This window comes from Hemiscyllium ocellatum, chromosome 1 (genome assembly GCF_020745735.1).
Source record: "Hemiscyllium ocellatum isolate sHemOce1 chromosome 1, sHemOce1.pat.X.cur, whole genome shotgun sequence".
Lineage (NCBI taxonomy): Eukaryota > Metazoa > Chordata > Chondrichthyes > Orectolobiformes > Hemiscylliidae > Hemiscyllium > Hemiscyllium ocellatum.
Window position 1 is genome coordinate 137,209,759 of NC_083401.1, and position 18,772 is coordinate 137,228,530.

An 18,772-nucleotide genomic window follows, 5' to 3' on the forward strand; every position below is an offset into this window, starting at 1 on the left:
CTGGAGTGCTTTGTACAGTTTTGGTCTCCTTACTTGAGAAAGAACGTACTGGCACTGAAATGGGTTCGCTAGGTTGATTCTGGCATCGAGGAGTTTGGCTTCTGAGCAGAGATGGAGTAGAATGGGATTATGTTCATTGGAATGTAGAAAAATGAGGGGGAGAGTCTTACAGAAACATATAAAACAATGAAGGGAATAGATTAGATTTTTAGATTAGACTTACAGTGTGGAAACAGGCCCTTCGGCCCAACAAGTCCACACCGACCCGCCGAAGCGCAACCCACCCATACCCCTACATTTACCCCTTACCTAACACTATGGGCAATTTAGCATGGCCAATTCACCTGACCCGCACATATTTGGACTGTGGGAGGAAACCGGAGCACCCGGAGGAAACCCACGTGCAGACTCCACACAGTCAGTCGCCTGAGTCGGGAATTGAACCCGGGTCTCAGGCGCTGTGAGGCAGCAGTGCTAACCACTGTGCCACCGTGCCGCCCCCTAAGACAAGACAGAAGCAGGGAAAATGTTTCCACTGGCGAGTGAAACTAGAACAGTGGGCATCGCCTCAAAATAAGTGTGGTTAGATTTAGGATTGACTTGAAGAGAAACTTCTTCACCCAAAGGCTTGTGAATCTGTGAAATTCCCTGCTCAGTGAAGCAACTGAGGTGACCTCATTGAATGTTTTTTAGGCGAAGGTAGATTTTTGAACAGTAAAGGAAATAAGAGTTATGGCTCATGGTCAGGTAGGTAGGTCTGAGTCCATTATAAAGATCAGCTATGATCTTACTGAATGGTGGAGCAGACTTGAGGGGCCTATTTCTTATGGTTTTATGTTCAGTCAGATGGATCTCCATACACGTGTATCTATGTTTCAGGTTCATTCTTTATACAATATGGGGTTTCTTTTATCGATAAACTATCCACCGTGAGTGCTATTCCTGTAACTCAGCTCTGAGCGGCGATGCCAACAGACTGTTTGATTAGCCAGCTCTGCCATTCTTGGCTAGTATGTGACAGGCAAATCAAATGCTGAAAACAGCCAAAACACTGCAGATACTTCTTGGCCCATTAGCCCACAAACTGTTGTGCAATTTACCATTTAAACATTGTGGACTGGAGAGTGCATTCTGTTTGGGGTCCTACTGGGAAACAACCAACTGTCAATTGTCACTAACAGATCTGAGGGAGGAGAAGGCACGCGTTCTCTCTCCTGACCATCTGTAACAAGGCAACAGCACTTTAATTTACTTCTCATTCTCGTCTTATGTTTCTCCCTATGCCGGACGTTTGGAATTTATGGATGTATGCTCCCAGCGCGTGCCAGGGATAGCACAGCATCATTGTTAATGCACTGGACACTTTCATGTAGATGCCGTTGCCAAAGTGCCATTAAACCCCAGTTGAAAATCCCTGTAGTAGAATACAACTCTGAGGAAATGTGTGGGATGATGAAATGCAAAAGGCAGAATATGCTTCATTCAACATGGAGGAACTTAGGTTGGCTATATTTCATAGACATGTCACTACATTCAGTTAACAATTTGCTGAAATGAAACAAAGAACTGCAGATATTGGAAATCTGAAACAAACAAAAACAGAAATTGCTGGAGAACAACACGTCTGGCAGAATCTATGGAAAGAAAACAGAGAAAGCGTCTCAAGTCAAGGATCACGTCAAGTCAACCCGAAACGTTAACTCTGTTTTCTGTCCCCGCCGATGTTGCCAGAGTTTTTCCAGCGATTTCTGTTTTTGTTTGTTACAGTAAGTTGTTGGATTGCTGCTTAGCTTTGATTTGATTGAAAAAAAAATGGAATATGATACTGTTTTTCTCATCTAACATTAAGGACCTGGATTATTTCTTTGTGCGAATCACATATAGTGACTCCAGTGTGTCTCAATAAATAAATAAATAAAATTTCTTGCATTTGTAGAAAATCTTTGTGGAGTCAAAGGCCCAAATATTAATGAAATTGCAGCCATTCAGAGAAGCTAGACAGTACACATGATGACTTTCTTGGTCTTATTAGAGTCATAGAGATGTATAGCATGGAAACAGACCCTTCGGTCCAACCCGTCCATGCCGACCAGATATCCCAACCCAATCTAGTCCCACCTGCCAGTACCCATTCCTATTCATATACCCATCCAAATGCCTCTTAAATATTGCAATTGTACCAGCCTCCTCCACTTCCTCTGGCAGCTCATTCCATACACGCACTACCCTCTGTGTGAAAAAGTTGCCCCTTAGGTCTCTTTTATATCTTTCCCCTCTCACCCTAAACCTATGCATTCTAGTTCTGGACTCCCTGACCCCAGGAAAAAGACTTTGTCTATTTATCCTATCCATGCTCTTCATAATTTTGTAAACCTCAACAAGGTCACCCCTCATTCTCCGACGCTCCAGGGAAAACAACCCCAGCCTGTTCAGCCTCTCCCTATAGCTCAAATCCTCCAACCCTGGCAACATCCTCGTAAATCTTTTCTGAACTCTTTCAAGTTTTGCAACATCTTTCCGATAGGAAGGAGACCAGAACTGCACGCAATATTCCAACAGTGGCCTAACCAATGTCCTGTACAGCCACAACATGATCTCCCAACTCCTGTACTCAATACTCTGACCAATAAAGGAAAGCATACCAAACGCATTCTTCACTATCCTATCTACCTGTGACTCCACTTTCAAGGAGCTATGAACCTGCTCTCCAAGGTCTCTTTGTTCAGCAACACTCCCTAAGACCTTACCATTAAGTGTCTTGCTGCAGACTCTTGCCTGCCTACCTACCAGCCTGTCAGTTAGTTTCACTGTGCATTTGTGGTGTCACAGTGGCTCATTGGTTAGCACTGCTGCCTCATAGGGACCCAGGTTCGATTCCAGCTACGGGCGACTATCTGTGTGGAGCTTACACATTCTCCCCGTGTTTGCACGTGTTTCCTCCAGGTGCTCCGGTTTCCTCCCACAATCCAAAAATGTGCAGGTTAGGTGAATTGGCCATGCTAAATTGCCAATAGAGTTCAGGGATGTGTAGGTTAGGTACATTAGTCAGGGGTAAATTTTGGGTAGGTGAATAGGTCTCGATGAGTTACTCTTCAGAGAGTTGGTGTGGACTTGTTCGGCTGAAGGATCTGTTTCCACATGGTAGGGATTCTATTTAAAAAATAAATCTGGTGGACAGGTATATTCTACATCAGGAGGCAGTCAACCTGAACCATATCAAGTAGGGTCCTCAGTGGTTTGTTGTGGAGAAAGCCTGGGGCCAGGCTCAGCCCAAGGAGGCTGCCTTTCAGGCGTCAAGAGAGGGCTATCTCTCAGTTTGTGAGGGAGAGAGGACATTCAAGACTATGATCCAGGAGAATGGGGAAAATGGAGAGGTGGTTGTTGAGATGTTTCATTGAGTCTGGGAGACTGGGGAGACTGAGGAGACTTTCATTCCTGAAGAAGAGCTTATGCCCGAAATGTCGATTCTCCTGATCCTCGGATGCTGCCTGGCCTGATGTGTTTTTCCAGCACCACATTTTTCAAGACCAAGGACTATGTCCCTCCTCGTGAACAAAAAGCAACCAAACTTAATTATTGTCTTCTGGGTGCCTGCTACAGGAATTTGGGTCTCTGCAGTGTTGCCTTGCAGGGAAATTCCACATTGGCTGTACTCAGGCCTCACATTGAAACTTCCGATCAGTTTCTGAGGACCTGCATTTTTCTTGCTTAAGAATAGATTAAGACAAGGCAAGCCAGAGAGGGGAGACAGCAATTGGAATAAATGACATAACGTATTTCAACATCTCCACAATACCATAGTTGCTAATAGTCCAATTTTGACCAAAGGACATTCGGCAAATGCTGAATGTTTCTGAAGCAAGTGTATTTTCTGGGTGTCATACAAACCAAACTTCAAGAACCCAATTTTCCTGTCTTGGGATATGACGAGAGAAATGGTAACTGGAGAAATAAATGGGTGGGTGGCCTTGGAGAGTTGCTTGCCTACTTTCTCAGAAAAATACAGTATTGAGAAGTACTTTCAGTCACTCTTCCAGAAGAACAATTAGATTTCACCCTGATCTCATGGTTAAAGTATTCTGTGGCAAGCTTTCTCAATTGAAAATTCAAACACAAACCCTTAAGTCTGAAATGCTGTTCAAATAGAACAGCTGTAAAACCCAGTTGTAAAATAGTCATCAGTTTTCCCTAAAGCTTTTTCATGCAACCAAGACTAGGAATTATCTGGAACCATCAGATTCCAATATTCCTTTTTATTGATATAAATGTGCTTGACATGTAATAATGTTTGGATTTCTTAAGTTTTGAAGAATTGTGGGAAATTGTTTTGTGAAATATCTAGAGTGGTTCCTTTAAAAGAAGGAATTGAAAGTTCACTGTGGACATTAGAGATTTGTTTTAACATGGCTGGTGGCTTACAGAGGCTTTTGTTTTATCTGGTTCAGTTGGAGGAAAGCTTGCTAAAAACCAGCTGAGTTGGAGAGTCTTCATAACAAAGTTAATCTTAAGCTGAATGATTATAGAGACACATGATTGTCGCGAGTGTACCAGCTTTCCATCTCATCACCGAGATTTGTGATGTAATGCTAGGAACCATGTAATGAGGTCCTGTAGATGTTTTTATTCTGTGAATTCTGATTTGTTAGTCACAAAAAGGAAGTTTTTGAAAAAAAAGACTGTTATTGTAGTTCCATGATCTTCTGGCCAGTCGCATTTTACAGCTTCATAACCTGATGTCAGTGTTTCTCAACTTGAGTGTTTTTTTTTCCTCTTATTCAAGATTCCTGTCAATACCCATCTTCAATGGCTTGACTCAGTAGCTTGTTGGCCTTCCAACACCATTCTACTCTATTGTTGGCATGTTGCCACCACTGCAGAAGCTGGTAAAGTGGGGTCTCCTTCCAATTTTGATATGGATCAAAATTCTAGGGCTGCCATGATTAAAATCATAAGAATTCTGTTTTGTCCCAATGAAATCTACTTTATAACCATCCCTTGGGCCTAGACGTGATGGGAATATTACAAATATTGTTATAATTTTTGTATGAAGATCAGAAAGAGTGTACTTGTGAGAGAAGTTGTGCTGGTCTGATAGGAAGTGTTGAATAAGACTCCCAAGACCATGCCTTGGACTCCTTTGATTTTGATCCTGCGCATTTCCTCGAGGGCAATTAGAGGTGTCCAATAAACGCTGCCCTTGTCACTGATTATCATAACCTGTAATCATACAGAATAAAGGGAAAACAGGAAATGTTTTGCTGGCAACTGGAAATGAAAAAAAGCTATACAGGACCTAGTAAGAAATTAGCAAAAATAATTAAAAATTTTGGCTGATGCAGAAAGTCAAATTTAAACTGATATCTGCAATGTTTTATACACCGAGCACGAAGAAAGAAATATTGAGATGAATAGATTTGAATTATTTGATTAATAAATGTTTTTGTCATTACGTTTAAGCATAAAGCATGTTGCCAGCCATGGGGAATTTTAGCTGTGAAGATTGGTTAAGCCGAGGCTATTTTTTTTATGCCCAGATAGATTGAATAGAGAAGATGAATCCCCTTAGCAGATCAATCAATTACTGAGGGCATAGACTGAACATATTTGACACAAGATTTAAAGGGGAATAAAGAAAAATATTTTTCATCAAGTGGGCTTTAGAAATTTGGAACTCAGTTTCTGAAAAGGTGGTAGGAGCAGGAAACACTACTTCTCTTAGAAGTGCTTGAAAATGCCTTTGAAGTGTCATAACCTATAGAGCCACAGACCAAGAACTGCTAAGTGGAATTTTGCCAGAAAGCTCTCATTTACTTGCCCAGACACAGTGGGTTAAATGACCTCCTTCTGTGCTGTAAAGCTCCAATGTTTCTATGATCATGTAGGTTTAGCTTGCAGAGAGAAACCAGGAAATGAGGAGCCTTTGGCAGCAATAGAGTCTGCATGATTTTCCATCCAGTGAAGTGTTCCATCACACGCATGTGAACCTGCCTGTCCATTATACGTTTAACCCAGATGATCTGATATGTTTCATACATAATGAGAGGAAAATATGCTCTGCTAACACAAAGCGAATAGGAACCATCAGCGGATGTCCCACTTGCTGCAGAATGGGGGTTAGTCTGTGACTGCAGGCTTGGCTGGTTGTGTATACGTTAGACATTGGTTAGATTTTTTTTAAAGAAAGCTGGTCCCAGTGAAAAACGTTGGACCACAGCACTTGTCAGAAATTATTATAGGTAACAAAGCTATAGAGGATTTTCTGTCCATTAAACTTTATTCCACTCTATACTAAGCATTAAGATTCAAAGTCCCTTGTGGGGGATAGGAATATAGAATACAGACTGGTAAAAATCCTCTTCAATCATGGTGAAATTTTTGAATGTGCTGGTTAGGCCATGTGTAAAGAATCAGATCTTCCGAAATTACACCGGCACCACTCCCCACCTCTTCCTCCGCTACATTGATGACTGCAGGTTGAGCAATTCATCAACTTAACCAACACGTTCCACCCTGACCTTAAATTTACCTGGACCAACTCTGACACCTCCCTCCCCTTCCTGGACCTCTCCATCTCCATTAATGACGACCGACTTGACACTGACATTTTTTACAAACCCACCGACTCCCACAGCTACCTGGAATTACACCTCTTCCCACCCTATCTCTTGCAAAAATGCCATCCTGTATTCCCAATTCCTCCCCCTCCGCCGTATCTGCTCCCAGGAGGACCAGTTCCACCATAGAACACACCAGATGGCCGCCTTCTTTAGAGACCGCAATTTTCCTTCCCACGTGGTTAAAGATGCCCTCCAACGCATCTCGTCCACATCCCGCACCTCCGCCCTCAGACCCCACCCCTCCAACCGTAACAAGGACAGAACGTCCCTGGTGCTCACCTTCCACTCTACAAACCTTTGCATAAACCAAATCATTCGCTGACATTTCCGCCACCTCCAAACAGACCCCACCATCAGGGATATATTTCCCTCCCCACCCCTTTCCACCTTCCGCAAAGACTGTTCCCTCCGTGACTACCTGGTCAGGTCCACACCCCCCTGCAACACACCTTCCCATCCTGGCACTTTCCCCTGCCACCGTAGGAATTGCAAAACCTGCGCCCACACCTCCTCCCTCACCTCTATCCAAAGCCCTAAAGGAGCCTTTCACATCCATCAAAGTTTTACTTGCACAACCACTAATATCATTTATTGTATCCATTGCTCCCGATGCGGTCTCCTCTACATTGGGGAGGCTGGACGCCTCTTAGTAGAGCGCTTTAGCGAACATCTCCGGGACACCCGCACCAATCAACCACACCCCCCTGTGGCCCAACATTTCAACTCCCCCTCCCACTCTGCCGAGGACATGGAGGTCCTGGGCCTCCTTCACCACCAGACGCCTGGAGGAAGAACGCCTCATCTTCCGCCTTGGAACATTTCAACCCCAGGGCATCAATGTGGACTTCAACAGTTTCCTCATTTCCCCTTCCCCACCTCATCCTAGTTCCAAACTTCCAGCTCAGCACTGTCCCCATGACTTGCCCTACCTGCCTATCTTCTTTTCCACCTATCCACTCCACCCTCTCCCCCTGACCTATCACCTTCATCCCCTCCCCCACTCGCCTATTGTACTCCATGCTACTTTCTCCCCACCCCCACCCTCCTCTAGCTTATCTCTCCACGCTTCAGCCTCTCTGCTTTCAGTCTTGATGAAGGGCTTTTGCCCGAAATGTCGATTTTGCTGCTCTTCGAATGCTGCCTGAACTGCTGTGCTCTTCCAGCCCTACTAATCCATATATAAAGAATTGCATTCCATTTTTGACACCAGGCCGCAAGCAAGTGTACTTTCAGGGGAAGGGTTATAGAAATAGAGAAACAAAACTTGATAACAATTCAAAGTAGATTGGCTGTGTATTAAGGAGGACTTCAGTAAAGTGCATCAAAAGATCAAGATTTGGAGGTGCTAGTGTTGGACTGGGGTGTACAAAGTTTAAAAATCACACAACACCAGGTTATAGTCCAACAGGTTTATTTGGAAGCACTAGCTTTCGGAGCGCTGCTCCTTCATCAGGTATTTGATTAGTGCAACCACCTGATGAAGCAGCAACGCTCTGAAAGATAGTATTTCCGATTAAACCTGTTGGACTATAACCTGGTGTTGTGTGAAAGCTCAAATGATACAAATGGGATTATTGTTTTAAAGTTTAAATCAATGCTTAACAGTGTGCCTCACAGCACCGGGGACCTGGGTTCGATTCCAGTCTCGGGCGACTGCCTATGTGGAGTTTGCAGCGTGTTAGCGTGGGATTCCTCCGGGTGCTCTGGTTTCCTCCCACAGTTCAAAGATGTGCAGTTAAGTGGGTTGGCCATGTTAAATTGCCCATTGTGTCCTGGTACATGCAGACTTGGTGGGTTAGCCATGGGAAATGCAGGTTAACAGGAATAGGACAGGGTATGGGTCTGGGTGGAATGTTCTTCGCAGGGTTGTTATGGATTTGATGGGCTGAATGGCCTGTTTCCACACTGAAGGGATTTAATGATTCAAAGAAACCAGGATCATAAATCGTCACTGAAAGTGAGCCATAAGTATGTGAGAGTAGAAAGCTCAGAAAATAAATCTCCATCCAGCGATAAATGTTTGGCATACTCAACTGAGCAATGTTAGTACAGACAAAAAAAAATTAGGGCCAATCAAAATTCAGTGAGATGTCATGACGTGTTAGTTATTGTGTGAAATAAATTAATTTTGACAAGTCAAGTGGACTTCCTTTGTTTATGAGTTTTTGTATGTTGTAATATTTAGTATAAGCCAGATATAAATCAAATGATGTCATTTGTACTGTATGCACTCCATTCGGGAGCAGTCCCATCTGTGTAAACTCTTCACCTTCCCATTCTGGTATTTGATCAATTTAACTATTGGCTTTACAGTTGCCACATCATTGGTATTATGCCAATGTAAATAGGTGGACTGGTGTATAAACATATTCACAGGCTGATTTCCCTTTGTGTGTCTCAAAGGATGTCAGTGTGTTGGTTGTAAGACAGTATATTAACATTCTATTCCCTGTCAGTCAGATTCACTCTTAAAGGTCTGAGTTGCTAAGCAGTATTAATTCTGGGTACACTGCAACCGATACCCACAATAGATGTTCTCCAATCTCTTATGATTGTGATTCTCTAATGATATAATTGAATTGCAAAGAATTCATAACATTTAATTGACATATTTATTTCAAAATTAATGTGTAGCTCCAGTTACCTATTCAAAGTGATTCTCACAGGAGTGACTTCAACATTAGGGGGCATTTTTTTCAAACAACACACAGGCAACCCTTTTGTTGGTTTCATTTTAATATATCAAAGTTTGCTCAATATTAGTGTACATTTGCAAGATATTCTTAAAGAGGTCAGTTTTCATTTAGATTTTCGATATGTGTTGGACCTTATAGAATGGCTCAGGCTGCATCAGCATTTGCAAATTCAACATGTGTATTTAATCTAATTTACCTAAACTGTATCATGGCCATCAGCCGCCACCAGTTGCTGAGATGAAAGCTGTTTACGTGTCCAATATAATGTTTCTAAACAAAATGACATCAGGCACCAAAAATATGGGTGACTTCAGAAGTTCCATGTCTAATTGTGTTGCAGAAAATACGATAACAGTCTTTAACGCAGTATGGGGCCAGAGACAGAAGATTTGCTTTGTTCTGTTCAATTTTCATCCTCTTGTATTGGATACAGATCTTGAATAGTGCTCCTGGAAAGTTTTAACCGAGGATACAATATATGAATAAAACATTTGTATTTGACATAAGGCTATTTACACATCTTCTCTGTTCAGTGTGTGTTGTTTAGAACTATGATGTCTTCATCAGAAATGCCTGCTTCACAGGCAGAACAGTTATCCAGAAACCACTTTGGTGAAGCATCCATTGCAGTTTAACCACAACCTAATGCAAAACCCCTTTTAAAAAGTACCTAGGCAGTCAGTATTTTAAACAAGATGTAAAAATTCTAATATGGATGCGAGAACAGTGCTTTTTGGAGAAAATGAGTTAGGAGTCGATGGTTTAATTATGTCTGCCAGTCCCAAACTGTACTTTACCGTTACACATTTAAGAGTGGTGCACATATTACATGGGCTACGTCACATAACCAGTTTAATGGCATAAACCATGGAAAAGCTGGTCTGACTTCATGAAAATTGTGGGGTCTTAGAGAAGACTACCCCTTGACATAGGGATGGGTGAGTGTGCAATAGACTCTGGCCTCAGAAGCAGAGCATAGGTCACTATGGAGGTGGCCCAGAGCCAAGATGGCCCAATTAGAAGGCTCATCTCAATGATGTCCAATTGTATTGAAGACTGTTGGGCCTTCAGGCCCTCAACTGCTCTCCAGGCCACCTCCATACTACTCATGCCCCCCATCTCAGAACCACCATTCCAACTGACAAGTCCCCCAACTTAGCCATAACTTATAACTCACAATTATATCTATGATCTGTGACTCCCATGCCCTCAATGTTAACTAATGGCAACTTCTACGCCCATTCACTGAGTAAAGACCCTGTATAGAGCCAACGGGCAATATATTCACATTGGGCATGTGTGGAGCTATTCAGAAATTTTAAACAATACCAAGTCACACCTTTTTTTGGGGGAAAATAAAACTGCCTTTTGTACAACTGTTAACAAATAATTGTTCACAATTCCCCTGAGAGACCATGACTCATATCTACAGGAGGCGCTGATTTGACATTATGTAAACTGTAGAGGACCAGGAGATGCTTACTCTTGAATTAAGTCGGCTAGCTTGGTAATGCAGATCTGTGTTATTTTTCTAAAATTCCTCCTATTTGGTGTTAGTAAAAGCAATGAGGCATAGAGAGACCAGTGAACTACAGGCCAGTTAGTGTAACATAAGTAAGAAAAATGCTGGAATCTATTATTTAAACAATCTTTGCAATGCACTTGGAAAGGACTGTCTGATTAGAACAAGTCAATGTGGTTTTGCTGAAGAAAAATCCAAAGGGTTTAAAATACATGTCATACTTTGGAGCTCTGTTGTACTAATAATTTGTATTTGGGGTGATATTTAATTTCAGTTTAACAGGTTAAATAAACCACATTCCCAGTTCCATTGCTGGGTCTGTGCTCTCACTTATTCAAGTTTTGGGGGGGAAAGGTACTGTCCAATTTCTCACTTGTTTACTAACATTTTACTGTTTTCACTAGAATTCAGAGCAGAATATTTTTGACAATTCTGGCAAGTGTCCGAAGACAGTGGAACTCTGGATTAAATCCTGATTTTTTTTTAACTCGAGGAATAAACTGAATTTTTACAAAATAAACCACATTGCAAGGAACAGGATGAGGGTAGCCACAGAAAAACTAAGTGTTTGCTTATATTTTCAATTTGTCTCCTGAGGCTAAAACTGATCTGTGGATTGATCGCCCATTAGAGTAGATTAACTTGAGTTTCATTCCCAGTGATTGCTCAGGTGGCAAGTCAAACGTCTTTGTTCGTTTCCAAGTCAACCTTTGAGCTGTAATTCATTGAACTTCTGACTTATTTTTCCTGCTGTCAACATGTGGATTGCTTCTGCCACATCAGCTTGATTAAACATGGCCCTTTTAAGAATCTAAAATGACAAGAAGCAGTTTGAGAGAAACCTAATTTGAGATGTTCCAATTGGCTTACATGTTCATCACTACCACAAAGACTTATTTTATAATTTTGCTTACAAATCATGAATTGCAAGTTTAACGCAATGAACTTTGGAATGTGGTGTATGTATGTGAAATAGGCTGACAAAATTCACTTTAATGAGTTAAAAATCACACAACACCAGGTTTTAGTCCAACAGGTTTAATTGGAAGCACACTAGCTTTCGGAGCGATGCTCCTTTATCAGGTGATTGACAACACCGGCATCTCCAAATCATCACTTCAATGAAGGTAATTTCTTTAAAATGGTCAGATTAAATAAAAAAAATACCACATGGTGTTGGATCTTGAAAAGTGGATGGTATTAAGACTGTGGAGAATGGTGAGAAAGAGCAACGGAGAGGTTTAGAAAAACTAGAGTAAGGGTAGAAAGAGACCATATAAAGTAAAACAGGCAGGAACTGAATCAGGGAGTGGATTTAATTAAATGATCACTGACTTCGTACTATATCAATTTTCTTTACCTAAGTATTCAAAAGATAAAAATATAAACAAAAGAACAGGAGTCAATCACAAGGCGTGAGGACTTTTAAAAATATCATGGCTTAATAACGTTTGTTCACCTGATCCCCAGGTCCCTTAGTGTCTGAAAATCTAGCACAGCTAATTGTGAATATCGTACACTGACCATCTATTGCTCTCTGGAGTGGAGTATAGAGAAGTTTTAAATCCCTCTCAGTTCAAAGTCACCAAACTCTTACTCTGAGACTGTGCCTCTACTAATTGCCTCCACTAATCCTAGATTCTTGATGTATAAGAAGCAGCCTCTCACCATCTATCTTGTTCACCATCTAGGAACTAGTTCCGTTGTTCGGCCAGGTTTCATTTGGCAAGAGCTTGGTGGATTTAGAAGGTGTTAATAATTACCTGCCTAAGGACCTCTGTAATCTGGGCTGTCCAAACTGCATTCCCCTACTCCTGAGACATCTGACCTTTCTTTCCCTAGTGTTCTTCCCCAACTAACTCCGCACTGGTCAAAAATGTAGCTGTACTGTTACTGCTTACTTACTGGGGGAAAAATGGTCCTAATTAATCGTTGACAGAATTGTTGTTCAAAATCATAAATCAGAGTCAATGAAAGGACTGCTGAAGTTGAAAGGTTATATTGTTTCCCACTTCCTTAGGGTTCACTTGGTCGCTCTGTTTAAATTTTAACACACGTGACAGAGTTTGTACTTCACTCATATTCATGGGGAGTAGGGGAGTGACTGAGCAGAGGTGGAATCCTATTCCATGGAGAGATAATAGGGGCGATGTTTTCCCTTACAGGTGTGACCTGAATAACAGCAAAAATCTGGGAAAATATCGCGAAAAAGAACAAATCAGATTCACAATGTCAAGAAAATACATTGTGATTTTTTTTTCCCACTCAAGGCTTAAATGGCTTCAGGACCTCTCAATCGAGCAGGAGCTATCTTATTTCTCTCATTTACACCTCATTTCTAGTCGACCTCATGTTATTTCTAGGTCATTTCCAATGAACTGCTCCATCCCAGATGAAATTCCTAGCTTGTAAATCAGAGTGGGTACCTGGCAGCTGCAGCTCACTGATTGCATGTCGCTGTCATCATCCATCATGCAGAAGTCGGTGTCCCTGGGTGCTCCATGGACACGATCCTCATTGACCCTTTGACTGGATTGAATGGCCAACATGTCACTGGTGGTACTATGCTGTATGAATGTAGCACTGCATAATTGTGTCAGCACCTTATATGGCAAATACAGTGCATATGCTTCAGGCAAATGGCATGTGTGAAGATCAAAAGCAGAAATGATGCGTATGAGGGCTAAGGAGATCTCCCAGTTAGCTTGTGCACTATTTCTGACACCCACACACTTTCACTCACTCACTCAACTTACCTGGAGATTGTTGTAGCTGAAGTCCTGAATGGGACAGCTCAATGATCCGTGATCCCTGAGATTTTCTGCACTTAAGTGATCAGTTGCTTGTGAGAGGTGAATGAAGGTTAGCCGTTGCAAATTCTTTCCTCCTTTTATCTTTTGGTCTCTAAAGAGACTGCTCATGTCTCACATTTGATTTGGCTTGATTTAAGCTTTATTGCCACGTGTCCTCAAGTACAGAAGTTCAGGGGTACAGTGGAAAGTGTACAATGTTGCAAACACTGCACCATCTTAGGGTCGCGTAGTAACATAGAGAAACAAAGTTAAAAGTAAAACATTATCATTGTTCTTAGTAGAAGTAGAAAATAGGTGAGATGTAACCAGTCTGACCTAGCTGGATGACATCATGTATAACCACAAGACGCATTTCAAACAGTGCAAGTGAATGTATGTTTGCAGAAGTGAAAGATAATCTGCAAAGATGTACCCTCAGTAAATACTATTTTTCCTCTGCTTCCCACGATATTCAGGTATAGACCCCACATCCACAACTGGTATGGAGGGAGTTCTGTAGTTGGTTCTGTTGCCCTCAAAGACGTGGGCAGTTGTCCCAGGGGCAATTGAGCCTAGTTAGCCCAGACACTGCGAGAGTGCCCTGCCCAGATGCGTGTTTACCCCTTCCACTTAAACATCTGAAGGCTTTGGCATTAGTGGGTAAAGGAACTGGGCCTACTGGAATGGCATGAGAGCAAACCTTTCAAGTGGATTATGTGTATAGCCCTCCACCTATAGGTACTTGCTGGCACTACCCATTCTCCCAAAGAGGACAAGGTACTTGGAGTGAAGCTGAAGTCCCTCACAACTTGTGCTTTGTGAGAAACGCTGTAGTTACAGTGCTGATTACAGACTGTGTACATATCCAGCAGCCACGGAATGTGTTGGACCAGGGTCTCCTTGGTGATCACCGGCCTTTCCTATAAATAGCCAGACACCACATTCCAGAGTTAGTAGAGTAATGATAACATTAGTGTACTTGTCCATCCCTCATTCCTGCCTAATGAGTCTCTCTGGTCAACCTGCCTGTGCCTGTCTGTGCATTTTGATGAAGTCATTAATGGCTGAAACTATTCGTTTATCTTCTCCATAGGTCTGTGCAGGTGCCTGGTCTCTGGCAGACCTCTGAGTGTCAGTGACCCTGGAGCATTTCTTCCTTGACCAAGTAGCTGGGACCTGTCAGTAAGTTCACCAGATTATGCTCCTTAGTCTAGAAAGAGCACCCACCATGGTGAACATCTCTGAGCTGGTGGTGAGTTCAGGTGAAGGCCTTACCAGTGCATCCTCTGAGGGTTGAGTGACTTCCTCCTTGGAAGTGGGGGTTGAAGTTGGAAGATCTCTACCATTAGCCTCTTCACACATTCACTATGTGCTGCTCATGCCTGCATGACAGAAGAGAGAGGATTAGTTTTGAAGGAGAGGTTAAAGCTTGCGCAGATGACGGATGAGTTAATGAGTGGAAATGAGAGAGCAGCACAGCTCAATAAAGATTATTGGCTTGATTTGCCTTTGGAGCATTGCATACCACATGAGTGGTCGTCCTCTCTTCTGGCAAACATTTTCCTCATGGGCTTTGGGGAGTTGGATGTCTGTCGCCCTCTCGGTCCAGTTAGTGCTAATCCCTTCGGCAGTAAGTCAAAGGAAGTGATTAAATATGATGGAAGTGGATAAGTGTGCAATGGTAGAGTTCGAGTGAGTGGAAGTCCTGTGAGTGTGTGTTGGCCAAGTGAAGATGGTGGCATTTAGCCTTGCAAAATGTAGAAGGTCATTGAATTTTTCTGCAGTTCTGGGCTAGTGACCTGATTGCTGTCTTAGTGCACACTGATAATGTCTTGGAAACATTACACTATGACACCATTCACTGAGTCAACGCACTGAAAATCCAGCCCTACTGTTCCCAGAATCACCAGAAAGATAAAAAGATTTAGTTGAACTGTCCACAGTTCCAATTTGCATGACTAGATTCAAACAAATAATCAAGTTTCTGAACTTCACAAGAAAATAACTGGATTATGAACATATTGTCTTTAATCAGTAGCAGTTGGAAATACGAGTTGCTAACTTATAACTTGGCACTTTAAACTCTATCACTTCTTAAATTCTGCCCTCACAAGTAGACAGGCATATAAATATAAACTAGATATGGATGTTAAGGAAAAAAAAGAGAAAAACAAATCAGGGAAACAAGTTCAGTAGCACCACTCTTGACCACAGGATTCGATGAGTTGCTTTTGTGGTGATTGCAATGGGGTCAGCCAGATGGACAACATAGAATGAGTTCCCTGATTGGGGCTGTTAATGTGCTTCAATCAGGGAGCCCTGGCTGACAGATATAAACAGGAGTGTCAGAGGTTCTGTTCACACTGACAGCTGGCTCTGAGGGAGCTGGTGACTCACCCATGTAAGTAAAGGGTGACTTGGTGACCGGATAACGGTCTCGCGTTATTTCAGCTTTATTTCCCTTCCTTTCAATTCCTCTCTTTGCTGTTGATTGTTTGCATACTGACGTTTCTCGCATGCATTGGTTGAGAGTCTTTTCTCTTTAAAAACACTTTTTTTTTCTCCTTTAGTAGGACATTTGCAACAAAAGGTGAGTGAGAGAGAGTGAGTTTCTTTGCTTTCTTTTTGCAGACTAGGTAATTCTCTACACTGGCTTTACACATTACATGGTCATCCAGTCAGAAGCCAATCCGAACATTATTATCCTGCAGTTTTCCTGTAGTTCTGAAGCCAACTTCTTTGTGATGTCCGCTTTTGCTTTCATTTTTTCATGTAAAATACAATGTTGTGAACAAGTTGCAATGTCCTCCATTAAACATGATTTTTAACACCATCACTTCTGCACAGTCTCCTTGGTTTAAAGTAGAATCTTCCTTTCTCTTTAGTCCGCAGTTCAAACATAAAGGTATTGAAAAGTAGTGCTATTTACAGGTAGCTATTCTGCTTTCTTGCTGGAGAAACATGTGCCTACCAGTAAAACACCAGTAATACCAGGAAAATGAATGTACTGATCATACTGGAGCTTTATTTAAAAGTATATCAGATGAGTTAGACCAATATGTCATTCACCAGTATTACTGGACATTTTTTCTCATTAGGAGACAAGCTAGATTAAATGTGTAATTTATGACAGAGAACAAAATAAGGAAATGTTTTTCATCACTTTTTCTTATTAATTATATTTAATTTTTTTAACCAGTGTGTTTTTATATATATATATATGTATGTGTGTGTGTATATATATATATATATACTTCACATGAGCCCCTCCCACCTGACTCACAACAAGTTTAATTTCCCAATAAAATGTATATACCAAAAAGTTGCAAGCCGCTAATAGTTTGAACATTCTTTTTCTGATTTGAGCACTTCTGCACATCTTAATATGCACTTCGCTTATTGCCAAATTTGTCACTCATGTAAATGGCAACAATAAGAATCAAACAATTGGAAATGGTTATAGAACATGAATGGGCGTATGTTTTTGTCACTGTTTTAAATGGTTGTGGCTGCAGTTCAAACTGAGCATGCTCTGTAACATCTATATCTGTCCTTTTCGATGCAGAGACAGCCTGATCCTTTGAAGTAAACTTGTCTACCTCATGTTTATCAGTAGGTGAAGAAAAAAAAGAGAAAGAAATGAAAACAATGTGAGATTTCTGTCAGGGTAGGTCTCCAGTGTCTGTCCTGTGATCCCAACTGCCAACAAGCTGCTTGACATTATCTATATCTGCAAGAGATTAGCCTTCTCTTTGACCTGGTTTGTTGGGTATTCACAGCTGCCAGCCTCTGGGGAGTGGCTCGATCAAGCCCTGCTGTTTTGAAAGACGAATTTTAGGAAAAAAAGATGCTCTTTAATCTTTTATGTGCAGATTTTATATAATTGTTTAATAACTGGCATATGTCTTCCAAACCACTTCATCTGTAATGAGTGACCCTTTGGGGGGGTGCCGGTTGGGTGAGGGGTTTGGTGGGAGGCACAATTTTTTCCCCTTATTTGGAAAAAGGCAGAAACATTACCTAGAAATTAGGGCTGTTTGGGGGGGTAAGTGACTGAGCATATGGAAGGTTAGATCTAGATCCGGCATCTCTGCAGTCCATCAGTCAAACCCGAGCCTTTCAAATGACAATCAACAGTCATAAAGTTGACTGAAACTCAACAAAGCAACAGTTTTCTATAATCTGTTAACTGCAGAAAATTAAGCCAGTGTGTTATTCAAGCAAGTGAACTTTACCTACTGACCACTTCTCACAGATGTACAGCTGAAAAGTGGTGTGTGACCAGGCACAATGTTTGCAATGCAAAAAAATCAGTGGTATATTCAAGACAATACAGGACTCTTGTTATTTTGAGGAGAAATAATTTTAGAGGATATGGAGAAATATTCCTAAATATGTATCATAAACATGTAAACAATTCCAGATATTGAAAGACAAAGTAGCCATTTAGATTGTTCAAATTAATTTGATCACTTGCTTTAAACTGTCCTGTTTTCAGTTGATTTTCTTTTAATGTTGTTATTAGCGTCTATATTCACGTTTAGCATTGAGAGGTTCAAAGTAGCGTTGTTTTGCAGTGGGTTCGCACAGGGTTATGCGACCATTACTGATATTATGGAGCAGCCTCTCCAGCTCCCCAGCCCCTCTAATCACTGCTGCCCCTCCAGTGACTGCTAACTTTCCCTCTTGCCAACCCTCTCATCCCTTGCCACCCTTCCTTCTTCCCAACCCTCTCCATCGTCACCTTTGTAGCTTGCCACTTACCTCTGTACCCCTGAAGCTGCTCATCCTTCCTCACAACATTCACCTCACGAGGCCTCGATCCCTGTGAAGGAAGGTGGTGAGGGTGAGGGTCAGAGTGAGGGAGGGTTTGCTGGTGACTGAGAAATGGCAAGCCTGAGGCTCTGGTAATGTGTGAAGCTAAAGGCTGGAGGTTCTGGAAAAGAGAGAGAGAGAGAGAGAGGCTGTGAGCTGGAGGTTTGGTGAACAAACAAAGTAACAAACTGGAGCTATGTGGAAAAGAGTCAGCTTACTTCTTTTACGTTTTGGAATTTGTTTTCAGTATCAGTTCATCTCCAAATAACAACGTATTTTAGCTTGCAGAATCTGATGTATTTTTCTGAACAATTAAGGTCTACAGAATCT

At 41.8% G+C, this 18,772-nt stretch overlaps 1 protein-coding gene across 3 annotated transcripts in view; it reads left to right on the forward strand.

Annotated features, from left to right (window-relative positions):
* prdm5 (PR domain containing 5) overlaps nucleotides 1-18,772 on the forward strand; it is a 328,285-nt gene that overhangs the window by 200,276 nt on the left and 109,237 nt on the right. The window contains exon 15 of one of the 3 annotated variants that reach the window (XM_060832378.1): nucleotides 14,721-14,798. The exons of the other annotated variants lie outside the window; for them this stretch is intronic. Within the exon in view, the coding sequence (XP_060688361.1) occupies nucleotides 14,721-14,788 (68 nt within the window). The 3' untranslated portion in view covers nucleotides 14,789-14,798. Of the gene's footprint in view, nucleotides 1-14,720; nucleotides 14,799-18,772 lie in introns of those variants that run through there. 3 annotated transcript variants of the gene reach the window in all.